Consider the following 21,273-nt stretch of genomic DNA (forward strand, 5'->3'; position numbering starts at 1 on the left):
AAGAGGATAATGCCTTTTGCATGAATGCTTTTCTCTGCCTACATGCATTATCTCTTAGGGCCGTATGGTACAAAGATATTAAGATAGGGTGCGAAAATAGTTTCATCTGACAATTTCAAATCAATCAATCAGTAAAGATGCATGCTTGGTACTACCATGTATAGCTAAAAGTTTACACCATTGGACCCGCCCATAATACAAGTGTCGAGATATTTCCTTTTTTCGCTTTAGCTTTACGTATTCGAAGCAAAACAAACAAATTGAAGTATTGAACTTATAAGAAATTTTCACCCATAGTGGGCACTCATTTCTCTCTTTTGGGATTATGAAGAGTCACATCATGAGTTTTAATGGTTGACCCTTAATGATTAGTCAGGGATTATACTTAGAAGGACTATTTACATAGCTCCTCCCCTTTTGTGGATGAAAGACTTGTGTAAATGGTGTGTCAATACGTTTATTTGTTGCCTTTTATTTTTGATATGCTTTTCTTTTATGTGAATAAGTGAATGATGGACAAGTAGCTAAATCTGGACCCTTGAAGCTTAATGAAGCAGGGCTAGTTGATCACGTGAGAAGTTCGTGACTCGTGAGCTGCATCATCAAGTGATTGAGCCGTAGGATTGCGACACATGTTGGCATCTGCTCAATAACATATATTTGTAGTTGAGGGATACCGATGGTCATTCGATTCAATCATTCTTTTTGGTTTGTATTATTGAGAGACTTCGAGAGAGAGAGTCTGAGAGGAAGAAAATAGGATTTCTACCTAGGGTTTCACTGAGAGAGAAAATCTGTGCGATTTTTTGGTTTGTGAGAGAGGGTTTGTAAACTAGTTGTTCTAAGGCTTTTATGTGAAGGACATTGATCATCAATAAAGCTCTGAGGCCATTCCTGCCGTGGACGTAGAACATTAGGGTCGAACCACGTAAATCAGTTGTGTTCTTTCTTTACTTTCTTTATTTTATGGTTTTCTTTGATCAATGCATTATATTCTTGTTAATTTCTTGTTCTATCTTGCGATCTGATTCAATGCTTTAAATTGTTGGATCTGTAAGTCTGTTTTTGGTATCAAACTGGAGTTCTTGAGTTCTGTTTTTGTAAAGAGGGATTTGAGAAGTTGCATAACAACTTGCATCACAAACAAATTCTCTCTCAAATGGTTCTCTATAGTCCCGACATCTAGGTTGTGGAATTTGTGAATGTTGCTCTGGTCTTACCACGTAGCACACTACACTATCGCCAGAAGGATTATGGATGAACAATAACGAGAATGAAGAATCTATAAAACAACTGCACTAGATCTAAGATATTTCCGATGAGATAATTATCACTTCCGCTATGTATTCTAATATAATATTTCTAACAGAGCTTATAGTTAAGCTTTCAAAACTAAAGCTTGTCTCCAGCATTTTAACCCATAAACATTTTTCCCACTTGGGATAGTGGTATGTATATTTTCTATTGTACACTTTGACACCTTCCGCAGAGATCACTGGAGGGATCGATTTTAATCGAATAATGCATATAAGTTTTGATAATCTGATGATGCAATGTGTCAAATTGGGACTTGCTCTGCCATATAGTGTAAAAATGTGATAATTTGGGATGCAAAGTGTAATTACTCTTGATTGTTTTTTCGCCTTTTTCCTTTTTAGCATGGATATCTCAAAATTTGCTTAGCTGTTTAAGAACAAGATCCGTTGCACATATGACCATGTCACAACTCACAAGCATTCCAAAAACAAGTCATTTTGGGGGAGCAGAATTACCAATATAATCATATATATGGAAGAACCAAAATGGTCCTATTTTGATGTTTTATGTAAATGGCTCCTGAGAAATCAACATCATATTTACACCCTCAAGGCAAGTTATCTGAGAAAAATGATAAAAAGCATTTTGAGATTTTGAGTATCGAACTAATGTTTATGTAATAACTAGAAGGTTTTTGTGGAGGTTTTAAGCTGCCGTAACAAGTGATTTTACCAGAACCCGCGTCCTGCAACAAGAGACGGGGCGCCGCTACAAGTGACATTAACAATATTTAACAAAACGGTGAAAGTTATAAGATCTTTACATATAGATAAGTGAAATCTTGAGTCCAGATGGTTACAGATACATATAGATAAGTCATCGACTAACACATCAGTCCGTGCCTGTAGCATGACTCGAGTTGCAAGACAGCTACCACAAATACAGATGACTAGGGCAACCAACGCTTTGCTTTGCGCCATGCTCTTTGGGCTGATTCGATTAATCCGATCCCCCTACTTTCCATCATGACCAATCACTATATGTTTTCAATGACTCTCTGCATTACCCTGTTTGGCTTCTAAATCTTTGCATCATTGCTCTTAAATATAGTGTAACTGATATTTGTATTGTCTGCATTATTCTGTTTCATTGTGCTATATGCATGTATAGATGAAATGGTGCATCATGCATGCCAATGTGAAAGATTGGCTATCATGGGATTGTCAATTTTCTTTCTAGAAATTCTTAACACTAGATAAGCTAGGCAGAAATTTTCTGCTATATTATGATAAATGAGCATATTTACTTAATAAATCTTGCCATTACTGTTGCATCATTGTGCATTATAAGTCAAGGAGGGAATCATCAATAATAATGAGGAATGCTTGCTGCAATATGGCCAAGTATTTTGATTTGCAGCATATCCTTTTCCTTTGTAAATGAACATGTGCTCTTAATCCCGCACATTTTTGGGATATATTCAGTCAATAGACTACTTGGTGGAGTGGCATTCATCATGCCCTACCATGGAAAGCCATCAGTGACATGTTCAGTCTGGTTAATGTCATGTTCAATATTGCACACAGTAGATTGGTCTATTTGTTTTGCATGTTGCCACTTAATTGCTATGCAATTATCCACTCTGTGCAGTGTGCCCTTACCTGACATGGTAAAAAGTTGTTTACTTCAATTGTTTTTTGAATTTTTACCTTTTTTTCACTAGATGATTTAGTTGTCTTGTTTCATCTTCTCTTATTTATTTATTTCTTTGTTTTGATTGCATTAATTGATAGGATTTTATTAGAAATATGGCTCTATAATTGGTGTGTAGTCTAGTACTGGTACTCCATATATATAACACAAATTCATTGGTATGGTTGCTAGTAAATGAGTGGAAGGTGAGGTAAGAGGTGTGTGTTTGTTCCATTTCCACTCAACAACTTAATTCTCTGAACTTTTCAGGTATATATGAACTTGTGGGGTTTAGATCAGAGATAATTTAGACCTATAAACAAAGATAATAACTTTACAAAGCTACATAGTTTAATGGGAATGCCAATATGTGTAAATAAATATGACATATTATATCAAGTCACGTCTCTTCCTTTGTTCTTGCAAAAAACTAGTTATGAAAGCCTACATATTTTTTGTATTCTTATCAAGTTTACTTTTCAAATATCATTTACTAGTTTTCTTTTTCCACAATGTCTTCTAAATGTAACTGCATTAATACTCAAACAATGTTCTCTGACAATGTCATCAATCAATAAGGGTGTTGTCCTGCAATAGAGAGCCCAATATCCTTTAGTCAACGTAGGCACCAAGTAAGCCCTACCATCTCTTAAAAGGTGTTTTTTTGGGTTGTCTGAGATTGTATGGACATGTAAATAAGAAAAGATTCAGATTTGCTTTCAACTTTCTTTATGGATGTGCAAGATTGTTATACTCAGCATATCCTTGTTAGTTTTCTTGATTTATATTATTCTGGTCATACAGCATACTATTGGGATTGTCCCACATCGGTTGTGGAAATGGTTGGTGGTCAGTTTATAAGTGTGAGGGAAAATCTCACCTCTTGAGCTAGCTTTTGAAGTTGAGAGAGGTCCAAGACTACCCAATACTGGTATCAGAGCTTAGGTATACTAACAGTCTCAAGACCAACAGTCTGCGGGAGAAACGGGCTTTCGCTGCTTCGACCCAGGGCCCGATGTGTGCGGAAGAGGTTGTTGGGGTTGTCCCACATTGGTTGTAGAAGGAGTGGTCAATTTATAAGTTTGAGAGAAAGCCTCACCTCTTGAGCCAGCTTTTGAGGTTAAGAGAGACCCATGACCACGCAACACTTACATCGTATCTAATTAAATCAAACTCTTCCAATCATATTAAGGTGAGATGGATAATGATTAATATGATATTAAAAGAGAAGTCTCGAGTTAGAACTTATACTTAATTGTACTATTATATAAGCTTCAAAATACCAACAGATCAAAAAAACTGTTGATATATAAACGAGCTATATAAATTGACTAGTTGTGATGATTTTTTCTACTAGAGATCAAACGATAATGCCCATGATTTTCCACTCCATCCCAACCAAATTTATGAATTAATACACCTTCGCTGAAGACAAATCCAAACCTCGTGCCTGAAAAGGAAAAGAAGCACACGAACAGTTGTATATTGCGCTTTGTTATATTGTTGCAGCAGTTCATAAAGAACAGTATGATGTATGAAAAGAATTTAAATATTAGCTTCTAGCTTCTTCTTTTTCTCTTTTTATGATAGAGATCTCCTTCCACACAAATGAGCATGTGTTGAATATGTTAGTGCAATACTACTATTGTAGTTTAATAGCATGTACTATAGCACCTCATCACTCCCAAGAAAGTGTTTTGTAAACCCTACCACTAGCATATTGTCCAATATTGATAATTGACTATCATGTCACCATCATGAGATCATAGGCCATGGATATTATCTAATTACACTGATTAATCTCCCAACAATACTGGGCATTATGATCATGATCAGTTTAGGGAGCTTGAGGTAAGAAAGAATATTATATATTATTATCTAGAGAGTATGCTAGCTTGACCCTCGTGAGACTCTTGTGAATTAATACACCCTCGCTGAAGACAAATCCAAACCTCATGCCTGAAAAGAAAAAGAAGCACACGAACAGTTGTATATTGTGCTTTGATATATTGTTGCAGTAGTTCATAAAGAACAATATGATGTATGAAAAGAATTTAAATATTAGCTTCTAGCTTCTTCTTTTTCTCTTTTTATGATAGAGATCTCATTCCACACAAATGAGCATGTGTTGAATATGTTAGTGCAATACTACTACTGTAGTTTAATAGCATGTACTACAACACCTCATCACTCCCAAGAGAGTGTTTTGTAAACCCTACCACTAGAATATTGTCCAATATTGATAATTGACTATCATGTCAACATCATGAGATCATAGGCCATGGGTATTATCTAATTACACTGATTAATCTCCCAACAATACTGGGCATTATGATCATGATCAGTTTAGGGAGCTTGAGGTAAGAAAGAATATTATATATTATTATCTAGAGAGTATGCTAGCTTGACCCTCGTGAGACTCTTGGTCGAATGAACATGCTAATTGTCAGCAATCTGCAGTCAGCATGCAACCTCTTATTATGATCAAAGAATGATACTGAACATGAGTGATCAAATTCGGAAAAGCCAATCCATAAATTAAGGAGGAGCCACACCAGCACTGATCTATGAGATCAGGACTCTGAACTGACCCCTTTGTTTTGCTATAAATTAACTGCATGCAGCCAAGTAGTTTGCGGGCCTTTTCAAGCTTTAAAAGGTTGATACCGGCCTTGATCTACCACATCCACCTATCAATTATCATGTTCATGATGATGCCGACCTTTATTTTATTTTTTGTTTGTTTTACATCTAATAAAAATGACTGACTAGATGAATTAATACTACTTATACCATGGCTAAAGGTTCTTACATATATTTCTCTCCAACTATATGCAAAAATGACAGACGGACTTGTTAGTTGCATATTTCTTTTCCTTTAACTCTTTATAAATGATATTCACCAATATCGTTAATCTTTCAGCAAAGTTCCTTCAAGGTTCCATGCATTGTGTACCTAAACAAAAAGAATAAAGGTGGCCACATGAGCTGGTCCTTTGTGTGGACAGAATATGGATTGGTCTTTTAATGATAATCTTCCTAGCCAACTCCAAGGTCTTCTTCGTATGAACATAATTGATTTTTTCTATTTGCGCATCTCGTAGTCCATGGTACGTTTTCTATCTTTATTTGAGTTTGAGCTTATTATGACTGTGTGTTCTTTTTTGCAGGTGATTAGTATCCTTGGTTTTGGTCTTGGTTTTTCTTTTGCCTTGTCTTAGGCTTGTTACAAATTGTTTTTATGGTTTTTTTTTTGTTGGTTTTGACACTTGGTTTTTGGTTAGTTCCTAACATTTATCTTGTAAACTCCCAAGTGTATTGATGTTATCACAGTATTCTTCTGTCATAAGTGAGAATTTTTTTAATAAAATTGGGACGACGCCGCTATGTGTGTGGCTACCTGCTCTTCTTAAAAAAAAAAAAAAAAAGAAAAAAAAGAAAAGAAAAAAAAGCTTGTCCTTTGTCCTAATGACGCTCAGTACTCATCATCAAAATGGGCTTATTGCCATGCTTGTTCTAGCCCAGTGTGCTCATTCAGATCGGTAACTCATCAGGAAAACTTGTGTCTCATCATGAGCAAGTCTATGCACTTCGATCCTTCACATGGTGGTGTTTGTCACTCTAATAATGAAATAATTTATATATGTAGTGTTCCAGATGTACGTCAAGGATTATTCTTTAGAAAATTCTACGAGCCACACTTTTATATATTATATTTTCATCGCATTATGATGAGGTGACATTGTCTATTAACTTTTAAATTTTTTCTTTACAAAATTAAAAAATTGTTTAAAAATGTCACAGTTTATACAGTAAACTAAGAGTGTGGTTGCATGTAACATTATTACAAAACATAATGATCAAGATCTTGGCCTTCTCTCTAAACTTTTATATATGCAAGCTAGTCATGTAGCTTCACATCATGCATGCCCTCCATGTTAAGCACACTTTTCTCCAACATGTAGCTTTAAATGGTAGGCAGCTAGTATTATGGTAGAATCAAATAGTCTCGCATGCAGTTGCCACGTTCACACACACATATATATATATATATATATATATATATATCAGTAAACCATTTATAAATTCGAGAAATAATATACAAGTTTCGTACAAGTCTTTCATAAAAAAGTGGACATCAGTATTATAGAAAAGTATGCAAAAATCATTTTTTCTTGATGTGACTTACATTTTTACAAAAGATTTATACATTTGGAACTTATACCACTACAACAAAAAGGCTTTTTACGGACGAAACTTTTTGTCCCAATAGCCATTTCATTCCAAAAAATTTTTTGAGATAAAAAAATCGATCCCGAGCTCGTTCCAACAACACTATGTCAAAAGATATATTAGGATGAAAATAACCATTTTGTGCCAAAAAATATATTTTGGGACGAATTTGAAGGAAACTGTTCGAACACGTTCGAACGAGAATTTCTTTTGTCACGGTTGAAATTCGTCTCAGAATATCGTTCGAACGGTTATAATTTTACGTTCGAACATGATTAATGTGTTTGAACGATTGCAAAATACGTTAAAAAAAAAATACACATGTTCAAACTGTATTAATTTAGCTTTTCGTTCGAATATTAAAGGATCAGATTGAACGGTATAAGCATTCGAACAGTATATGTTATGTTCGAACACTACGGAAATAAATAACGTTCGAACGTTATGTGATCGTTCGAACTCTATGAAAATAAATTGCGTTCAAACATTATGTGATCGTTCGAACGATAAATATTTTTTTAACAGTTCGAATGGTTTGGTAAATGTTTAATAATATTATTTTTACACTATACTTTCAAATAAAAGAATAACATTAATATATATAGACAAATTAGATGATATTATAGTTTAGTAACATAGTAATATCGTATTATAATATATAATTGAGCATATTATATATTATATTATAGTAAAGAATATATGAATATATAATATCATACTAATTAAATTATAAGTAACATATATATAGTATCAACATATTGTCTCATCTATGGTACTAGTATATACAGTGTCATCTAATTACACTATAACTAAAATATATTATGTTAATATATTAAACTACATATAACATATATATAGTATCATATGTAGTGTCATCTATAGTACTAGCATAGATAGTGTCATCTAATTAGACCATAACTAAAATATAATATGTTAATATATTAGACTATAGATAATACAGTATCATATATAGTGTCATCTATAGTACTAGTATAGATAGTGTCATCTAATTAGACCATAACTAAAATATAATATGTTAATATATTAGACTATAGATAATACAGTATCATATATAGTGTCATCTATAGTACTAGTATAGATAGTGTCATCTAATTAGACCATAACTAAAATATAATATGTTAATATATTAGACTATAGATAATACAGTATCATATATAGTGTCATCTATAGTACTAGTATAGATAGTGTCATCTAATTAGACCATAACTAAAATATAATATGTTAATATATTAGACTATAGATAGCATATATATAGTATCATATATATATATATATAGTCTAATATATAGTGTCATCTAATTAGACTATAACTAAAATATATTATGTTAATATATTAGACTATATATAACATATATATAATATCATATATAGTGTCATATAATTAGACTATAACTAAAATATAATATGTTAATATATTAATATAGTATTTAAATGTATTGAAGTAAACCGTTCGAACGGTCTTGCATATATAAGTTGTCGCAGACGGTCATTTTCACGGATGCTAAACTGCTAACAAAACGTCATTTTTCCCAACATAACCATCCATCTTTGCCGTTTAAAGCCGTAATTGCCACAGTGAACAGTAACCAGTCGAAGCCTCTTCCTCTAAGTACCGGTATGCTATTTTAAATTTTTATATAAAATATAATAAATAATTTAACTTTTTCAAATTCTAAAATAATAATATTATTATTAAAAAATAATATTTTATTTAACTCAATTAAAATCTTCTCATTTCACTTTTCAAACCAGCCCATGATATTCATATATAATATATTATCCAATTGATTGGTTGGGTCCAACTCATTGCATTATTATACGTACGTACATTGCCCCCTCCATTGGTTTTCCTAGCGGCTCCATAATTGAGTCAATGGAAATGCACGAATACTTCTGATAATTATCTTCCTTTAACTAAATACTTGGATAAACATTAATATATATAATTGTCTTCTAAATTGGAACTTTGAAAGTTTCTAACCCCATAAAATATTTCTTGAATCCACAAAGCTGTCCACACCACACTCAAGCACGTGGTGGGTGCAATTAATTAATGGGTGTTTTTAGATTATTTAATTTTTACACAAAAATATATTTATAAGTTTTTGTTTATTGATACATCAAATATATATATGATATTGTTGATCTAGCATGCTATATATACATAGCATAAAACTTAAATGTGCGGATTATGTATTTATAAAAAATAAATGATATTTTAATTTACACATCAATTTTTAAATAATAGAACTCAAATTCAAATAGATGATCTCTAGAGATGATCATGTTCATCCAAAAGGAGTAAAAAACAAAGAGTACTTTGCCACTTCCTCGATCCAAATTTAGGTATGGAATTTCGTTTTTTTCAAAGTACTGATCGATCCTGATCTGGCTTTTGGAATTATGATCTGAAACTTGTATTTACATCTCTAAATTGACACCAAAATGATAAGAAAAGTTGGGGGTTTGAACAGTCAAAGCTCAGCAGCTGGATGCTTCAAGCTATTAATTTCAGCAAGGCAAGTAATTAAAGCATTAATACTATTCCACGATCTGATATCATGCAAGCACCGGCCATCCAGGAATAATATGAAAACTAAGAAGGAAATTTGAACATTCTACCATTCTACTTCATGAACAACGCAACAATTCACATGCTAGCTACACGCGGCCTTACTTAATTACATGGTCCCCTGCAGAATCATGATGTGAATTAATTAGAAAAATCATGACAAGTTATATCATCTTAGCTACCACCAAAATTTCAATCCCCATGCCATTAACCTATCAGAATTATTGGTCGCCTCGCCATTTACTTCCCCTTCATGAATGGCTGGAGCTAGCTAATAACTTGTTCGATCTTCAATATCTAAACTAGTCTCATTCAGCAATAACGTCTTGTCCACGTATTGCTTGCTACCACTCTAAAAATTGGCTGTCTTTGTGCAAGCTGAGGTAGTTTAGAAAGTACACCAACTCTCAACTGCGGTGAATCCAGAAAGCAAAGCTGACCTACAAAGGGACCAACTAATTAATTATTATCCCCATAGTCGCTATCTGCAGCTGTTGCCACTGCTACACATGATCTTACATTTTCCAGGTTCTGTAAATATAACACATATTATATATATTATATAAATTTATTATATTTCAACTACTATTTATTTTGATATTTTACATCTATAATTTTTTCATAAAATGTGAGAATACTTTTATAAAATATATAAATATTTTTTATAAGGTGTAGAGTATGAGATGATAAATAAGAAGAATTTTCATATATATTATATATATATTATATATATATATATATATATTTTTGTATGTAAAATTCCTTTTAGGCACTGTTTTTTTCACTCATGTGATGATGTATAAAAGAGAACCCCTGCAAGTGAGCATTATATATATATATATATATATATATATATATATATATATATATATATATTCTTTTCCCTATCAAACAATAAATAACTGGAGAAAAAAACTTTGGGGTCTTTCTCCTCACTGTCATTCTTTTCTTTATTCTTATTTTTTTTTTCGAAAGTTCATCTTCCTTGCTGAGATTGATGGGCACATCCCACCGAAATAAACAAAGAAAATCACCCCCCATATGTACCTAGCTAGCTATTATCTTCATTAAACCCTTGAGAATTCAGTACTTGCTATATAGATCTTTTGATATAATTTCTAGGAGAGCTCCATGATGGGGGGTTCAGATGTTTTAGGAAGCTCTGGCGGCGAGATCAGGGAAGTGGTTGCCGGAGCTCATGATGATGATGACGGCGATGAGGGGGTTGTTGTTGGGTCTAATTCCGGCGAAGAAGATCATAATAAGGTTAACGGAGGAAATCATGAGGGTGGTGAGAGCATGAGTAACTGCGGTGGAAACCGATGGCCTCGACAGGAAACGTTGGCACTCTTGAAGATACGGTCTGATATTGATGTGGTGTTTCGAGACTCAAATCTTAAAGGTCCATTATGGGAAGAGATTGCAAGGTGCATGATTCTTTTTCTTCTTTCTACTAGTTTTATTTATTTTTTGAAGAAAATAATTATGCTGTTTAATTAAGATCCAGAAATATTTGGTTTTCCACTGAATTTTTCTTTGTAATTTCCTTTTCTTGATTTTTTGCGTCACTCATAGTACTGGGACATTTGCAGTTGTCGTAACTAGTATTTTCACTGCGGATGTTCCTTAAATCAATTTCAAAAACTCAACACCCACATGTTCTTTTGTTTGTTTTTGGGTCGGTAATATTTCTATTTAGATATATATTTGAGAAAATCCAAACCCCACATGAACACCTAAAACAAAATATATACTTTTAGTTATTCTTTTTAATAACGCTAACTTCAATTATTAGGGACATGAGAAACATATATAGATCGATGGTGTTTTTCTTTGCAAATGTTGTTATCATCAGGAAACTAGCAGATCTTGGTTATAATCGAAGCGCCAAGAAATGCAAGGAGAAATTCGAGAATGTCTGCAAATACCACAAAAGAACAAAAGAAGGTCGAACTGGGAAGCCAGAGGGAAAGGCCTATCGGTTTTTTGATCAATTACAAGCATTCGAGAGACAACCTAGTAGTAGTAGTACTGTCGGACACCCTAAACCTAAAGCAGCTTCTTCCACCAGTACTACTGTTTCTCAGATAACTGTTCCATTGAAAACAAACCCTACATTCATTTCTCAGAGTCTGAATATTGCTGTGTTTCCAACAATATCAAACTCAACAGTTTCTCCAGCACCAGTAATAGAACCTGCAAAATTTTCAGCACAAACAAACAACCCACGACGACGTGATCCTTTCCAAAGCACAATATCTGCAAATCTTTTTTCTCGTACATCTACCTCCTCTTCAACCGAGTCTGATCAAGAACTCAAAGCAAGCTATATGAGAAAGAGGAAATGGAAGGGCTTTTTCCGGAGGATAGCCAAGGAGGTGATCGAGAAGCAAGAGAAGCTGCAGCAGAAATTCTTGGAAGCCATAGATAAACAGGAAAACGAAAGAACGGTTAGAGAAGAAGCATGGAGGATGCAAGAGATGGAAAGAATCAATCAAGAACATGAAGTGTTAGTCCGAGAATGTTCCACGGCAGCAGCAAATGACGCAGCAATAATTGCATTCTTGCAAAAGATATCCGGACAAAGCCACCCAACACAAGCACATGATGACAACAACACCGTGCTGTCACTGACATTATTGCCTCGGCCACTGCCGCCACAATTGTCGAACAGCTCCGATCTTCAGAAAATGGGTAGCTTTGAGAATATTTCTACACCAACGAGCTCATCTAGATGGCCGAAGGCTGAAGTTCAGGCTCTGATAAGGATTCGGAAAAGCCTTGAACTGAAGTATCAGGAAAGTGGAACAAAAGGGCAAATGTGGGAGGACATCTCAGCAGGCATGCGCAGGCTTGGATACATCCGGAGTGCGAAGAGATGCAAGGAGAAATGGGAAAACATTAACAAGTACTTCAAGAAGGTGAAGGATAGAAACTTGAAACGGCGAGAGGATTCGAATACATGTCCGTACTTCCAACAGTTGGATGCACTATACAAAGACAAGAACAAGATCAATAGCTCAGTCGTCAGTACTCCTCCTGGACGTAGTGTGAAGCCGGCCAGTAGCGGCCTGATGGAGCCATTGATGGTGCAGCCAGAGCGACAGTGGCGTCCTATACAAGAAGATATATTTAACCTACCGCAGTCGACGGCGCCAGATATTTATCATGATGATCATAGGGAAAATGTGGAACAAAATCAAGAAGAAGATAGAGATGCAGATGATGATAGTGATGAGGAAGAAGATCAAGATGGTGGCGGCGGTTATGAGATGGTAATAAACAAACCTTCTTTAATGGAAAATACTGAATGACACAACTCACAAGATAGGGAAGATTCTTATAAGTTAATTAATATTGTTATTGGTGTTATTTATTCACAATAATATATATATATATATATAATATAATTCCCTCCAAAAAAATGAAGGGAGCTGGTGTCCGGCCATGATCTAGATCTCCATTTTCAGATTTCGGTCTGCAGATTGGGTGGAGGAACACGAGTTTATTCTGATCGCATTTGTACCAGTACATGACCTGAATGGTGTGTAGTATAGATCAGTAGTTTGGATTATTGCTTAATATTAAATATTCATATTATTGTTTGCCAAAGTAATTAAATTATGTACACATCATGCATGTGATTGAGCCTATATAAGTTGCTTGATTTGTGCAAAATTATATGTTACATATTTATTTTAATTTTCCAAATTAATTAAATAGTCAATTATATTAGTTCTACTTACTTTCATAAATTTACTAATTCAATAGCTAGCAAAATGAGGGAAAAGAACCTCTTTTTTCCATGGCATATCCCAATATTAGACTAAAGAAGGCCGGAGCTAGGTTGCCATGAAAGTGGGAGCTAGCCAGTTGTCTCTCCATTTAATTTGCCTCCAAGTGTAAAAGTTGTCTAGTTGTTTTCAAGCCGGAGTCCCAAGGTTGATTTCACAGGGACAATGGTGATAAGAAAAAATAATTTCAATGCAAAACAATATGAGAAAACCCTTTTCTATTACTAAAAAAAGAACAAAAAAATTAGCTGTGAAACTATAGGATGTAATGGTCTAATCTAATTCTAAAAGCCGAACTTAAAAGAATGTGTATATATGCAAAGTAATGATTTAGAAAAGTACTTTGCCAATTCAGATTAGTTACTCAAATTTCTTAGAATGTTTAGACTTTAAAACAACAACTATGTATGTAAATCAATCTGTATGCAAATTTTTATGTCTAAAAAACAAATTATGAATGAACACCTAAGCTGCAGATTTCTTTTTCATGGGTTGGTTTCAAAATGGGTTCCAATTCTCCCAATTGCTTCAAATACAATTTCAATACTAAAGAAAAAAATGCTCGGATGCAGATTTGTAAATATCTTGCAGTTCCCAAATGATACTAAAGCCTCTATTGAATTAATAAACAATCTAATTGAAATAGATCTCATCAAAATAGGTTTTTTGTACAATCCAAGCATCCACCGCTCCTTTTGTCAACAATGAATTAAAGATCAACAAGAAAAACCTAATTTAAACTCATGTAAATATTGTTTGCAAATCCATAGAGACAGAAATTCATACCAAACAGAATTTGAACCCACTGAAACACAACCCAATCAAAATATTTCCGAGCTTGGGTTTGGAAAATTACTCGAGCATAATGTAGTGAAAAGACATTTTCTATTGAAGCATAGAAACTGAAATCTAAAACTAAAATGGATGAAAACCAAAAATCAGCACTCTGTTTCCCCAATTTCTAGCCCAAAATTGATCTGCCCTCTCCTTGCTCTCCTCTCCTACTTTTATGCTTGTTCATCGCATCCTTTGTTGCGTGTGTAACCAACCTCACTGTCTGGATCACCAAATTTTTCATTTCTTCCCTTGCAGTTGTTGATTGTCTGCTGATTCCTCACTCAACTCGTGGTCTACCTATGATGGTTTAGGGGTATGAGGCAGAAGGAAGGAGATGGGTTAAACTTTAGAGTAGAATCCTTTAGAGTTCTGATTCTATCACATGGGTGCGCGCATGAGCTATAATACGTCCATTCACTTAAAATAAATGTAAAGTCCCAATTTTTGCTAGACCATAATTAATTTCAGTAGCCTTTTCTTCACATTAATGTATAAATTAATAGGCATATGTAGCAGGTATTTTATTTATTATTTGCTCAATTAACATGCTTAATTTATACAATATGATCTCCTTAATTATCACTAGCTGTGAGTTTTAAGGCTATATATTTGCGTGCAAATGATTCACGCATAAAACCAGACTCGCCATGAGAGTGATATAAGATCGATACAAATAATAGGAGGCAATGCTTACAATCCTTATGAGATCGGTCTGTAAAAATTAAGGGTCATCCATGCATATTATAATATATAGTACTTCAGCGGTAAAAGGCTCAGCTCTCTTTCAAATAAATTAAACACATTTTCCTACCCATTAAGCTCATATTAATAGCTTAAGTACTATCGAAGCCCTCAGTTCGTACGTACTATCGATTCTAACTGCAAAAAGTAAAGCAAAGAATTGAAGAAAACGAAGAGATCAGGATAGCATTGCTGTGGATATATATATATAAAGCTAGCTAGCTTAATTTATCCTACATATGGTGCTGCATGGGGGTAACTTTGCTTTGCCATGTAAGGTCCATTTACTTTTGACTTATATACTGAGAGATGATGAGGCCCCAGAATTTGAAAGGTCGACATTATCTACGGATAAGATCATATATATTTGATATTCCTCCGAAATTGTTGGTGCAAGTAATTAGAAACAAAAAGGCTAGCTAGCTTCTTTCGCCATCAGTACTAGTACTGCACATGCTCGCTCTCTCTCTCTCAACGCTTGAGTAATATCACAATGAATACTAGGATAAACATATACTGCTTGATCATATCATCTCAGCAATAATATTGCTTGCTTGCTCGGTTTGTGGACATGAGCAACCCCGGCAGGATCGATCGATCGAGACCCACGGGAGGAGCAGTGCATGCCGACCCCACCGGCAACGTGCATGCAAGCTTGTGTCCAAATGAATGATCGATGTATGCAAACTTAAAATATTATTTATAAATTGGGATCGATCGATCGATCCTAAATTCCTAATTGTAAGGTTCGGTATTATAAGTCAGTTGTGTTTAAATTATTATTAATTTTGTATTTTAGTATCCTGTTTATATGGCGCATTATAAGTTTAAAGGATAATTTTAAGATTCTGATCTAACCTAAATTAGGTCAGTGATCAGCATCTTGAGATCATATTTAAAGATCATATATATAGATTCGTGTTTTCGATTAAAAAAATGGCAACAATTTATTTGAAGATAAATTAACGAGTTCATATAACGATCGACGTAGATAACTGACCATGATCATGAGTAATAGTACTCTAGCTAGCTAGCAGTTAATTAAGCTACCTAATTATATCGATCTCCGTTACTTAATTATATATAAGAAAATTGTTTATTTGTAACGAGTTATTTTTAGTAAAAATAATTATTTTCTGTCAAAATGAGTCTATATTTTTATCGTAAATAGTCGTTATCGTCATAAATAATCTGTCACAAATATTAATTTTTCTTGTAGAATTCAAACTTCTGAAAATTATCTTCTAGTATATACATATCGATCGGCCAATATCCTCCAACAAATTAAAGAGCTCAAAGATGATCATTTACGGAGATATAATTTTAAGCCAGTTGAAAGAGGAACAATTTTTTTTTTCTTTTTTTCTCCCCTTTTTTATGTATTAGGCCTGGTAAGAAAAAATCATTATAATTTTATGGCAGCAAAAGGCGTACAACAGAATTGATGAAAAAATAAAAATAAGGACAAATGGGACAAAAAACTTGGTTGCATGGTCATTTCAAATCATGAGCAAGACAAGAAATTAAGACTATATAATATTATATAATATCTTGGGACTCTTAAAAAGCATCGACCAATATTAATGTTAGATCGATGGACTAAAACCTAACATTTAATATTATAATTTGTCATTTTCTTCCTATTTCTTCTGATCTAATAATTAAGCTACACTAATATTATTTAATATTTTATATACTACAAGATCGATCAACAGGTCTCTTCAATGAATGAGACCCTTTTGAAAGCGAATTTATATTAATTAACTTTCCCTTATTTTTTCAAAACAAATTATTTACCTTTTTTTTAAACTAATTTCTTGACTACAAGAAAATTATTTATTTGTGGTCAGTTCTTTTATGTGAAAATGACTATTTTTTGTTAAAATGAGTTTATTTTCGTCGCAAATAATCATGATTATCATCACAAATACTCATTTTTCTTGTAGTACTACTTGGAGTACTCATCATATACATCTGATCGATCCTCCAATAATATTAGGCAATAATATCTAATTATTTGCTGTGGAATCAAATATGAATTAGCTAGGCTCTTTTCAAGCTGATGAGCTATATATAAGCCTATCATGACTAGATCAATATTACTGTAACAATCAGTATTTATAACGAGTTATTTGTGATGAGATCAATTGACTCGTTTTAGTATAAAATTGTCATTATAATGAGTTCTAACAGGCCTTGTGTTTTATTCAAGTTATAATTAAGTATGTAAATAATCGATCTTTTAGATGGAAATCTACCAAAATCTCTTCTTCAGTTGGAGAAAAATATATATTGAATATAATGATCAGCATAAATATGAAACTCCTCTTGATTATGCAGTTCATGGCAAACAATTAATGATTGTTTCATGATCGATCCCAGAAGAAATAGACTAAAATAGGACTCAGATCAGATCATGTTCTGATCATTCTCCCAAAATTCAGCGGGATTAGATCGATGATCAACTAAACATAATATTTAATTAGGACAATTGAGAGCTATTGATCAATGATCCATAAAATTAGGGATTAATACACTTGTTCAGTACTACTTGTAAAATGCCAATTTAATTTCTACCTTAGAGTACTAGGACTACATGTGTCTGTCTCTCTATATACATATCCTCCTATTATATTGTATTTATATCTAGTGTAATTAATCAAAATAAATGTAGTGTTGCTGTAAGCCTGTATATATATACTAGTTGTAGTGTAACGTGAAATGCACGATTTCCTAGTTGGGGAAAAAATATTGTGAAAATAATATGTTTAAACAATAAGTAAAATGTAATTGGAAATAAGCTAATGTAGAGGAGGATAAAAACATGATATATACAAGTATCTATTGAAATTGCTTGTACTGAAGATGAATGGAGTGATTAATATGATGCATGAAGAGATTGTAATGATAGGTTAAAGATGCATAATAATTACATTCTAATTGGGAAGTACTAAGCAAAAGACTAATAGGTCAAAACAGATCATAGTTGGACATAAGTCTAGTAAAAAAAGCAACACATAGGAATTGAAATTATAGTTTTTATCCTAAAAGCAGCACATAACATGTAAATGTTTTATAGAACCATCAAAGTGGCTGTTACATAGTTTGGGGGGTGCATGCATTCAAGAGTTATGTAGTTGTTTCATCTATTGTATGAATGGAAAGGATGTTGAATTTTTTGTGGCGTACTTGTTGCCACCATTGATCTACATCTACAATAAGTTGAATGATCTGTTCTTTTTTAGAAGTATGGGTTGTCTTGTCTTGCAAATAGGACAGATGCTCCTATATAGAATGAATTTGGAGTCTTTACATCATCAATATAGAAACAAAATAAGACAAGTACAAAAAATAGGAAGCATGCTAAATAAATATAAATTGTGCAATTTGGTGGGTGCTCTTAGTTTCATTTAGATGCCAAAGATAGGTGGATTGCATGTAAATACAGATTTCTTATGTTTGGTTGGAAAATTTGTACAATTGAAATGTATAAAAGTAAACAGTAATCAAAGTAATTGATTATCTAGGGAAGAACTGAATGAGACTTTATAATGTTTTTCTTTAATTACATTTGTAATTACGACAGATTGTTATTGTTTCATCAGTATCGGTGTAACACTCAGGACCATTAAACCCAAACCCTAACCCGAGGCCAAGGGCCTAAGCCAAGACCAAGCCCATGAAAAATCAGCCCTTGAGAGGGATTGAACGACGCCATTTTTTTTGTAAGTCTTATTTTCCCTATTCTTCCTTCTCTCATCCCGATGGTTTCTCCCTCTCGGTTTTCTCTTCTCCCCATTTCTACCTTCCCCCAAGTCTCTCAAACTCTCTCTCAAATTCTCTCATTCCCCACAATTGCTCTCCCTGCCCTACTCCCTTAGATTTTTTCTTAGTTTTCTCTCTCTCCACATCTTGGTTTCTACGTCGCCCTCTATCAGTTTCTCTTCTCGTTTCCCCTCTTCCTCTATGATTGCCTCCGCCTCCTTCTTCTAGTTCATCGATGCCGTGGCCATTTCTGCCAGGTCTTCACGCCGCCCTAGCCCATCATACTGAGCCACTGCATCTCCTCACACCACCTCTTCTTCCCATAGAAAACCACCTAGCTAGATGCCACCTCAAAACAAATCCTCTCCTCCCACAGTCACCTTGGCCTCCACACACACCCGGCAGGCCACCATATGTCCTCCACACTGTGAGCCCTTCTTCCACACAAAACCAACATCACAGCTCAGCCACGATCCACCCACTCACTGTTGCGCACCACACCCATATCATCGTAAGCCACCGCACCCATATCCCACGCACATAGAAACATGAATGTTGCCCCCACCATGCAACGCCAAAAATCCTCCACGGCGTTACCCATGCACCACCAGCCCACAACCAACAAAAGTAAGCCTATGTTTTTACTCACAAAAACATAGCAGCAATCATGCACCACGTGAGCCACAAAGCTGCGATCAACCTCCTCCGATTGGCCACCACGCAACCACCGTGATACTCACCTTGCACTACATCACCCAGCTATTGTCGTCACTCCTTTGTGTCGCCAACAAAATGCTCCCTCTAACTCTCTCGATCTCTACCTCTCTCTTAACGTAAACTCTAGCTCTCTCTCTCTGAACTCCACCATGTGCCACGAAGGATGGCGCCGTGAGTGCATCTTTGCCAACCCCTAGATTTACTTTGCTTGGTGCCTGGTTTCCTCTCGGTGAGCATCTGCTACATAAGTCTTCTATCATGTGTGTTGGCTTTCAGACGAGGACTCTTAGCAGTAGCTCTAGTGTGTGTAATTACCTTAAGTCCATTTATGTGTGTCATGGTCTGATGGGTTTAGATGTTAACGTGTTCTGGTTTGATTTTGTGGTAGTTTCTAATGAGCCCAAATTTTTATGAGGAACTTGATTTCTTAGGTGGACTTGGGTTTAATTATTTCTGGAAATTAATATGTTATTTTGTTTTGGGTTATGGGCTGCACAGTTTACGGGCCACTGGTGGATATCATAATTTAATATGATCTTAGGATTTAATTAAGTAATTGTTTGGAGAAATTATGTACAAAATCATAGTATTTGGAAAGTGATGATATTTTAGGGTTCGAGGATTTTAGACTTTAGGGGAATATAGATTTTTCTTAATATCTCGAATTTTAATTATGAAGTACATGTTCAATTGGAAATTTATGCAAGTTACGTGACTATTTATAGGTGACGATTGATATTCGTTAAGCTCAGTTGTGGAAAACAAATCAGAAAAAAGTTAAAAAGTTCAGGTAAATTGGCTTCTTATGTTAGATTTTGTATAAAAAAAAATTAACTGAGGTTGATTTGTGAAAAATATGCATGCTATGTTTTGAAAAGAAATGTGAAAATAACATCAGTTATGTGTTCTAAATTACTTATGAAGTCTGTATAAAAGAGAAAGCATTTTCTGAAATAACAGGTGTAGACATGAGTAAAAATTTTAGCATTCTATTTCTAACCTATGCAAAAAAGAGCGATTATGAAATTTAAAAATTTGTACTTGTTATATGAAGATGCTCTTAATCTGTTTTGATATGTGAAAATGATATGAATCTGTTCAGTACTCTATTTGATATGATCTCACATCTGAAAAACCTTTGGTATGACATTCTGATTCTGGTTCTGATACGATGATTCTGATTCTGTTATATGGTTGGCACCAACATCTCTGATATGAGTGTACCTACTTTGGAAATAAAGTAATTTTTTTACGTGGTCTTTTTTGTGTGCACACTTGAGACTCCAAGAATGAATAAGGGGAAATATTTACATTTTGATATTGCCTAGTTTGGTCACCGGGAATAGCACAATCCTACTACGGGGGTTAAATATGGTCTCTGATATGATATGGTGATATAATACGATATGATAAGTTATTAATGTTTAGTCATATTATGCCAAAGAGTTTTGAATATGAACATTTGAACTCCAAGTTTTTTGAGAATCTGAACATTGAAACTAAAATGTTTTGGTGCTACATTCTTAACTCTTTAAAAAGGCTCATGTTTACACACTATTATATATTTTCTATTTACTGAGTTGTTGATAACTCACCCCTTATTTCCCATCACAAGAACTCGTTTTTTCCTGGTTAGTTGTTGTG

The 21,273-nt window shown here is 34.1% G+C and overlaps 1 protein-coding gene across 2 annotated transcripts; it reads left to right on the forward strand.

Annotated features, from left to right (window-relative positions):
- The first annotated feature begins 10,689 nt into the window (after positions 1–10,689).
- On the forward strand, positions 10,690–13,380 carry LOC109011418 (trihelix transcription factor GT-2-like). 2 transcript variants are annotated; one of them, XM_018992628.2, is made up of 2 exons: positions 10,690–11,202; positions 11,571–13,380. In XM_018992628.2, the coding sequence occupies exons 1-2, from the start codon at positions 10,907–10,909 to the stop codon at positions 13,087–13,089; spliced, it is 1,815 nt and encodes a 604-aa protein (XP_018848173.1). In that variant the 5' UTR covers positions 10,690–10,906; the 3' UTR covers positions 13,090–13,380. The 2 variants fall into 2 exon arrangements, with proteins under 2 accessions (XP_018848173.1, XP_018848174.1); XM_018992629.2 differs by having other exon boundaries at positions 11,631–13,380.
- The last annotated feature ends 7,893 nt before the right edge of the window (positions 13,381–21,273 follow it).

This window comes from Juglans regia, chromosome 6 (assembly GCF_001411555.2).
Source record: "Juglans regia cultivar Chandler chromosome 6, Walnut 2.0, whole genome shotgun sequence".
Lineage (NCBI taxonomy): Eukaryota > Viridiplantae > Streptophyta > Magnoliopsida > Fagales > Juglandaceae > Juglans > Juglans regia.